At 37.4% G+C, this 8936-nt stretch overlaps 1 protein-coding gene across 2 annotated transcripts; it reads left to right on the top strand.

Moving 5' to 3' along the window:
* The first annotated feature begins 390 nt into the window (after positions 1-390).
* Positions 391-6045, top strand: LOC113739845 (zinc finger CCCH domain-containing protein 67). 2 transcript variants are annotated; one of them, XM_027267203.2, is made up of 6 exons: positions 391-1187; positions 2206-2271; positions 3523-3642; positions 3724-3969; positions 5094-5366; positions 5659-6045. In XM_027267203.2, the coding sequence occupies exons 1-6, from the start codon at positions 462-464 to the stop codon at positions 5806-5808; spliced, it is 1581 nt and encodes a 526-aa protein (XP_027123004.1). In that variant the 5' UTR covers positions 391-461; the 3' UTR covers positions 5809-6045. The 2 variants fall into 2 exon arrangements, with proteins under 2 accessions (XP_027123004.1, XP_027123005.1); XM_027267204.2 differs by having other exon boundaries at positions 393-1187; positions 3727-3969.
* Positions 6046-8936: the final 2891 nt, after the last annotated feature.

Below are 8936 nucleotides of genomic sequence, written 5' to 3'. Positions count from 1 at the left end.
AATGTTTTGGAACATTCCAAAATGAAAAGTATGATACTTTCAATGGGACGGAAAGAATATATAACATGTTGTAGACGTGACACGGGTCATTATCTTCAAAGCAATCAAGTTGAGGTTTTTTTTTTTCATTTTTTGGGGTCAACATCTTTCATGGTTTTGTCTTCTTACATTCATGTTTGTTGTTTCAAAGCAATTAGTACTAATTTGGTTCCATTTTCTTCATTTCCCACTATACTTTCCTAATTTGATTCCATTTTCATTTCCCACTGTACTTTCCAACTGTACCACTTTTCATGTGAATTGCTCCCTACACTAAAAGCCCTTTTAAGGCTTTCAACTTTTGCCTTTGACGAGATTCCCTCAACTCTCCTCTCCAGTATAAATAGTAGGGTTTATTTTCCTTAAACTCTGCAAAAAAAAAAAAAAAAAAAAAAAAAAAAATCAATTAAAAATCAAATGTAATGGGCGGTGGGGCATCAACCACAATGGAATCGAAACCTTCTGAGGAGAAACAACATTTTCAGTGTTCAGAGCATCAGAACCCCCAAAACGGCGTCGCGCCTCAAAACCCCCAATCTGCTGAACGAGGGCTTGTTAAACCTCAGTCGTCCGAACCGGAAACGACGCCGGTTTCTTCCTCCGATCATCATTTGACGGTGATCGGTGCGGAATTGAAGCCGCAAATGCTGCCGGTGGAGAGCAAAGGAGGGTCCGGAGCTGGGGATGAAATCGATGGTCAAAATGGGCTGGATGAAGATGGGATTTTGCGGAAGACCCTGGATGAAGAGATTCATCAAGTGATTTATAAAGAGGCATTGAATGAAGCCGTGATGAATTTAGCTTTGGGGGAGGATAGGAACGGGGAGGTAGAGGTGGGTTTGGGGATGGGAACGAATGGGGAGGAGTTTTGGGAAGGTGGGAGTGATGTGCTGAGGGGTAGAGGTGTGGATGTTGATGAATTATTCCAGGGGAGATATGGGAATGATGAGGTTGGGGGTGAGGTGGAAGGGGAGGAAAATTATGGGACTGAAGAAGCTAGTGGGTACAGTGGTGATAGGACTTACAATAGGAGGTTTGAGTATCCGTTGAGGCTAGACGCTGAGGATTGCGCCTATTACATGAAAACAGGGAGCTGTAAATTTGGAATGAATTGCAAGTTTAATCATCCTCCGAAAAGGAGGAATCAGGTAAAGCTTAGTGATAAAAAAAAAATGTTACGCATATATCCCGTTGGTTTTTTAGTAGGATGCTTATTGAGTGGTTTTAGCTCGGTTGATTTGGGTCTATCCATCTCAAGTGAATTGATTATTTAGTTGATTGATTGTGTATCTTGTCTTGTCATTGATTGCCCGGTATAATTACTGAAATCAACTGCATTTGAGAAAAAGGTTTTGGTTTGTGTTTGTTGAAAGTAATTGTAAGGGTTGGGTTTTGTCCAATTCTTACAGTAATGCTGGTTGTGTTGTGCTTCGCGAGATTTATAATTACTGGTAGTAAGGAATTCTTTGTCATGGTTTGGAACTGTAATTTGTTGGTTCTTTTTTGTGATTTTTTACTCGCTTGATCACTCTCTCTGGGGAAAAGGAAAGCATTTGGTATTAATTTGTGCTGGCGAAGGGGGGCAGGCTCAAGCATTGATGCAATTGTGTATGTTCAATTCAAGGGAAGTTTGTGGTTGTTGCTAGACATCCGGGAATATTGCCTACTGTCAATGCATTAGTTGTTTCAGACATATGTCAATTTAGCATTATGCTACCCACTCATGGTTTGTTTTTTGGAAATGTCTGCCTTATTTTTTGCAAGTGTCAATAAAATGTGTTTTCTCCAGTTGATTGTCTTTGGCAGCTATTGGCATTGATCGTGTCATTGAAATTAAATGTATTGTAGGGGATGGTGTGTTGTGTTTATTACTATGGTCAATTCTTGCTTTTGGTAGTTACTTTCCTGCTAGAATTGGACCACTAATTTGTGGCATTCATTATGACTCTGGAATGAGAGGCATATTTCTGATTGCTAAGTTAAATTCAGAATTGCAAAAGGAAAAAGGATTAATATGGAAAATATGAGATCGTACAACCTTTAGCACAAGACAAAGAAAATGTCTTTAGCCCAAGTTAAAGAAAATGTCATCTTTTATTTACTTGAGATGATGCAGCTATGCTTTGATTTTCTTTCTTTCTTACTTCTGCAGCTTATTTTTGGCAGGGTACTAGGGACAAAGCAAAGCCAAGGGTAGAAGACTCAGAACGGCTAGGACAGACTGAATGCAAGGTTATTGTTGTTTGTTGTAACTTAGATATTTCTTCTGTTGTTGTTGTGGCTTACTGCTATGTTGGCATGCTCTTGTTATCTTGACTATGTGAAATCTAAGATGAAAGGTCAAATGCAAAGCACTATTGCTTGAATTTCAAATGTGATTTCCAGAGCAAGTGAAAATCACTTTCATTTCATTTTAACTGGGTTATCTTTTGAGGACAATCATTGAAATACAACAGAAGTGAGCGTAGATTTATTAACGTGTATTAAAAAATATATCATGCATCAGATATAAGAATTGATTCATATGATCAAGTTGTATACTCTTAGACAAAAAGATATATTATTTTACAGACACTTGTTACTCCATTATGACGCTTTCTTGGCTTCTTGGAGCCACTAACTTAAATAAAACTCCATTATGCTACGAGTTACTTTTTTTTTTGGTTGTGGATAAATAGTCAGATATGACAGATTTTTTTTTTAAAATGTCACATGATTGATTAATATGATAATCTATCATATCTTTCTTTTCTTTGTCTTCGTTTTTTGTTGCTTTGTGAGTATTTCTGTCACGCAAAAAAAATTATATTGCATGGCTATGTTCTGTTTAAAAATAGTAAGGAACCTTATCTGAAATCGTGCGTATTTGAGGCTATTGAGGCTGTACATGCTATTATTGTGCCATGTTTAAGGCTACATTCTTCATTTTAATGCAGTTTTTTTTTGTAAGTTTCTTTTGTTTTTTTTTTTTCCCTTCCTTTTGTCCAAGTGGAGGTAGGTGAATGGATTGAACACAACGTTGTAAACAAAGTTGGGTGCTACCCAGCTTTCTTTTGGTGTGCTTATTCTTTAAAAACTTCAACCTAACATATGTTTTCTCCAAAGAAGATTGAAGCCTGGTATCCGATCTCTTTTGCATCATATGCAGTAAACTCTATTCAATTTGCTTCAATTATGTGAAGTAGCATATTGAAGTTTTCTTAGTTGATTAAGCTCCTCTGCCTTTAATCATTTTATATGTTTTTTTTTTTTAATTTTTTGCACGATGTTTAGTGGAGGTCTGACTAATTTATTGTTGTTTTGTCTTATTTTCCTAAATGGTTTGATTTATATTTGAGAAGAACATTGATCCTGAGTGCTCAATTTTACTGGTCATTGTGACAATTCATTTATTTGGTAGGCATACTAATATGTTACTCAAGCTTCAGTACTGTAGGAAAAGTTGTATCTTGATTCATTGTCTTTTTGGGTGTTTGCTTGCAGTATTACCTGACTTCAGGCGGGTGTAAATTTGGTAGTGCTTGCAAGTACAATCATAGCAGGGAGAAAAGTGCACTGGCACCCGTTGTAGAGTTTAACTTTCTAGGCCTTCCCATTCGACCGGTATCAGGGATTTTCATTTCAAAAGTTTGTTTATGTAGTTTATCCAGATTTATTGGATATTCATTGTTATTGCATTTGAAGCAGGGAGAAAAAGAGTGCCCCTACTACATGCGTACTGGCTCCTGCAAGTATGGATCAAATTGCAAGTTTAACCATCCTGATCCTACTTCTGTAGCAGGAAACGACCATGCTTCGGGTTTTGTTGCTGGTGGATCTGCTCAATTGCATGGTGCTGCCCAGACAAGTGCCTCATCCTGGTCTTCAGCATCAATGATATTTCCACCAGCCCAAGGCATGCCTTCAAATGCTGAATGGAATGGGTATCAGGTAGTTTGTTTCTGACATCACTTCTCTATTTTACACTGCATTTGTCTGCTTGATGACATTTATTGTAAGATTCATTTGTTGAATGTCCATCTGATGTTCAAATTGTGGGTGGTATCTGACAGATGGTGTTATCTTTGCTTGTTGAACACCATATATGAATTTCATCTGATAAATTAGATGTCACTGATGCATTTGAAAATCTTGCCGTCTCTGTCTCCAATTTGTGCTTGTCAATGTGTAAGGTTTAACATATGAGGTAATAGTGTAGTGAACAAGTGCATTCTTAGTTATAATTGAGATGAAGAAACTAATTCTTATCTTTTTGTGCCACGGCGGACAATCTTTTTACTCACCTTTACTGTGATGAAGATCTTCAGAGGCTGTGTTTTTTTTTTTTCAGGACTTTGAAGTTAATTGAAGTTAACAATGATTGTTGTTCTCTGTATCTCTTTTGAAAATTGACAATAGGCTCTCATTCCCATGTTAATACCACTGCATACAAATTTATCTTTAACTGCTTTGTTGTTCCTTTTTTTTTTTATGGTATGCATGCATATGCGAGAAATAGTGCTATTGAAGTGGATTTACTCCTAATGTATCATGATCTCTTATAAAAAATGTTCCCATGGCATGAAAAGAGAAATCCATCCTTAAATAAAAGGGTTTGCAGAAACATTTCAAACAATTAGGGATCAATGTGGAGAGAGGTAAGAGAAAATTATTGAGCTCAATTTGCAGAGAGGAAATAAATCTCAATTTTTGTTTGAAACACTATGAAACCTCAGATTATGAACATGCAACCAACAAAAAAATAAATAAATACATAAAACAGAGAGAGAAAACAGTCAATAGATTCATGACTTTCATTATGTAGTTGGTAAGGTGAAGGTGTTAATTATTGCATGGAGAAGTATTTCCATTGTAAATATAAGCTGCTGTATGCTTGTTACTGCCTATGAAGCTCCAAGGTTTTTATATTTAGTTTTAGCTCTCTGGCACCATTGTTCTTGTGTAGCAAATAACAGATGTATCAGCAATTTTTTCCTTGAAAGTTGGTGTTCTTGACTCACTGAAACTTGTATAATGGTCTGCTTTGTATGATTGTTTCCTTTCCATTGACTAAGGCTACGGTCTACCCAACATCGGAGAGGAGTTTACCCACACCTCCAGCATTTGCAATGAACAACCCAGTATCTGAGACCAATTTCTATGCACCGCTCCAACAGCAAATGCCAGTTGATGAATATCCTCAGCGACCTGGTCAGCCTGACTGCAGTTATTTCTTGAAAACTGGAGACTGTAAATACAAAGCTAATTGCAGATTTAACCATCCTAAGTTTCAAAGTTCCAAGTCAACATCATGTGCTCTTAGCGATAAGGGTTTGCCTCTGAGACCTGTAAGTCGTAGGACAAGCAAAATAATGATACAACTTACAGATTCTCCCTTAATAATGTGAGGTCTAAATTATATTCTTTTAAATTAAGCATAAACAAGAGGATTAATTGCTTACTTCCTGTAATAATGTCCATGCTTGGTTTTCTTTCTTTTTTTTCTTAGATTAATCCTCCTCCAGCATTATTTGGAGGGTTGTTTTAACTTTCTTGCAAGGATGTCTCTTGATATGAATTATGTTTGGAATAGATGTGGTTTCCATCTGATCCTTCTACTGTTTTTCCCTTGTGATTTAGGATCAATCAATCTGCTCGTTTTACAACCGTTATGGCATTTGCAAGTTTGGTCCTGCTTGCAAGTTTGACCATCCAGAAAATTGGGGCAAATCAGTAGCTTCTGGTGGAGTTAGAATGGCGAGAAATGAAATGGAAGCAGGTTTCTCTTAAATCAGCATGTTGACAAATCTCTGTTGTCAAGTACATGTAATATCTAGGATCAAACTCTGTCCCTGGATTTTGGATTCTTTTAGGCCTTGGAAACTTATTTCCTTTTAAACTCAACTGTATACAGCTTCAGGAGGATGTTAGGATGTTTCTTTTTTGTTGTTAAATTATTAAAGCGCAAGCTAAATAGGATATGTAAAATATCTTTTTATAGTAAGTGTAGCAACAAATTTACTTGAATCTGCTGCTTATCTATAACTTCATTTACATCTCAGTGTATTTGTGTGTGCGCATAAACTGTAGTTGTGGTCATAAAGAAGTGCTCTATAGTGTAGCAACCAATTTACTTTAATCTGCTGCTTATCTATAAACTTCATTTACATCTGAGCGTATTTGTGTGCGCGCACTCTTGTGGTCATAAAGAAGTGCTCTATGGTTACAGACTTGGCAGCAATGGTCACTGGTAATGATCATATATGAGAAGGGAATTGTGCTGGCTTTGTACCTTTATCTCCGATCTTAAAGTTGAAGAGACCTTAATATTATGGCCGATACTATTGCAGAGGTAGTCTTGGTGTTTATAGTCGTGGGGTTTGTGGACTTGGTGTCAAGGATGAGGGCTCAGCTGTTATGGGACAGCCGGATCGGGCACAGTTCTGAACCTTTAATAGCAGTTGCACGGTTGCAGTGCTTGTGTTTCACCTCAATAAATTCTCTCAGAAGTGAGAAGGGGTTTTCTGGATGGCATTAATTATAGTAAAGACATCTGAGATTCAGTGGGTTGCTTTAAGAGGCGACGTTGTCTGTGCAGCAGAAGAATTAGTTGCCGGATGACTAAAACCTCCCTCCTTGCTGCAGGAGAAAGATTTGGTGGGTAGAATGTGAAGATGAACCATGAGCTTTGGCAAATTCAAAGACTCCTGCACTGCTCAAAACCCTGCTGAGTTCTTCGTTGAGTGCCTCAGATATTCTAATTATAATTTGTTCACTTGCTTTGCTCCAATGGCACCAAGATTGAGAGTACAATCACGTTGAAATAATTCTCACTTGTTCAGAACATCAAATGTGCAGCGCCTCGTCTTTGAGCTTTAATAGCTAACTGTAAGACTTGCTGGTAGGGAATTCAAGTCCGATTTCGACAAACATTTGAGGAGGGAAAAAAGAGGGGCGAGGAGGGGGGGGGGGGGACATTTGTGCAGATTTCTTAGCAAATTTAGGTGTCGAATCCAGAACACCTTTGAATTTTTGGCAGTTAATCACCCGTTGGATTAGGTCCTTTGATTTTTGCAGACATTTTAGGGGTAACTGGGAGAGACCCAGTTAACTTGTTCTTGCAAATATTTCACACTCCATTCTCTACCCCCCCCCCCCCCCCCCAAAAAAAAAGGATAGAAGAAATGAACTCAGCAGCATTGCAGGAACACAGCATCATTGGAGTTTGTTTCTTGAGTCTGGAGTAATTGGAAATCAGGTATTCAAGAACAATAAAGCTAAAGCACCATATACCTTACTTTCCAGCTGCATTTTGATCGCACAAAATTGAGTAGTTGTGAACAAAGCGTGTGAGGAATAGTACTGCCTGTTGATTAGTTTGATCTGTAACATGCAAGCCAAAAAGGTTATCTTTAGATCCTAAACTAAATGTGATATAATTATATGGTTTATACCCTTCAACAACAAATAACAAGCAGAAGAATATGACGATATTGAGGTTTTGCTTACTGTATCACCGAATTACAACCACAGGTGCAGAAGAATGCCTGAAACCAAAGGTAGTATAATCAAACAATGCGTATAAATCATCGAATCTTTCATCACAATCTCTCTCTTCAATTAATCCAAAACAAGAATGAAATCAATCAGGTTCCCAAAAACTCTTCTCTGTTGTATTCTTCTTCTTCTGTAAGTCCTCTATATTATTAACTTTTCCGAGACGAGTATTGCGAAAATCAGCACCAAGAGTGTGAGAGTCAGGTCCAAAGAAGGCTAAAGAGAGAAAAACCAAGCATTGAAGCCTGAGTTTTCTTGGCAATCTATCATTTATGTTAACCTAGTAGCAAGGCCATGCAGTGCAAGGGATTTGAATACTCTAAGGGTCCGTTTGCTAGGACTGAAAATATTGGATAACGGGACGTATTGCCAGGGACGGAGCCAGAAATTTATTTTTGGGGGGGCTGAAGTGTATTAAAAATTTTTTTGTGTGACGAAATAAATATATTTAATAAGTAAAATTTAGAATCAATAATTATAAAAATAATAAAAACATATAATTATACATACCCAAAAATTTGTTATTGATTAACACTTGAAGTATTGGTAGTTGTTGCACTCGAATAACGAAGAGGAGGCAATTGCATTCTGCGAGTCTTCATCCGTTGAAAACGCTGCAATATTTGCTCATTTTCAATTGTTGCAAAAATATTCGCTTTTTTGTGAGTCAAAATATATTTAGTCCTGCTAGTTTCATTTTACCTTTACTCTTAACTGAGCTTAAAGTTGGAAAAGTCAATTGCGGAATGGAACCTTGGAGGTCCATTTGCAATACAATTTTCTCTTTTCAAAATTTTTATAAAAGAAATGCAGTTTTAATCTAAATCTGCTTTCTGAGAAACACTTTTTAAGCTGCTTTGAAAAAGCTAAAGCATATGAGAAACAGCTCCTTAGCCTTAGCTCAATAAACATGTATTAGCAGAAATGCTTTAGTAATGCTCTCAGCTGGCACTCTCATTCACTCTTGTATGGGCTCCTGTTGTGCAGAAAATATATATTAAATGGGATTTAGAATCAGACAGTTCCAGGAGGATTTGGATTGGGGTATTAATGTCATCTTTAGAATTAGATACTTTAGCTAAATTGCATTAATGTCCTTGAACTAAAACTAATTTGCAAACAAAGGTCCTCCAATGGACAGGTCGTACCCATCCATCATCTACCATCAACAACGGTCCAAAGAACAAAGTTAGTAATCGATGTAAAGATCACCTGACTCCAAATAAACCCCCAAAGAAAGATATTTCCATAAACCCCAAAGAAAGATATCATCTGATCGCATAGATAGTGGGCTGGGCTGGGCTGGCCGCCGGAATCCCCTGTATTAGGGGGTTTTCCGGCGGCTTGGGGGGGGGCTTAAG

Source organism: Coffea arabica, chromosome 4e (genome assembly GCF_036785885.1).
Source record: "Coffea arabica cultivar ET-39 chromosome 4e, Coffea Arabica ET-39 HiFi, whole genome shotgun sequence".
Classification (NCBI taxonomy): Eukaryota; Viridiplantae; Streptophyta; class Magnoliopsida; order Gentianales; family Rubiaceae; genus Coffea; species Coffea arabica.
This window is presented reverse-complemented; position numbering and strand designations above follow the sequence as displayed.

What these genes read in the sequence shown, in the direction of transcription:
- LOC113739845 (XM_027267203.2), top strand. Translation starts at nt 462, where the DNA reads ATGGGCGGTGGGGCATCAACCACAATGGAATCGAAACCTTCTGAGGAG. An exon ending in TAGGACAGACTGAATGCAAG is followed by an intron (nt 2,272 to 3,522) that starts GTTATTGTTGTT and finishes GTTTGCTTGCAG; the next exon opens with TATTACCTGACTTCAGGCGG. An exon ending in CTGAATGGAATGGGTATCAG is followed by an intron (nt 3,970 to 5,093) that starts GTAGTTTGTTTC and finishes CCATTGACTAAG; the next exon opens with GCTACGGTCTACCCAACATC.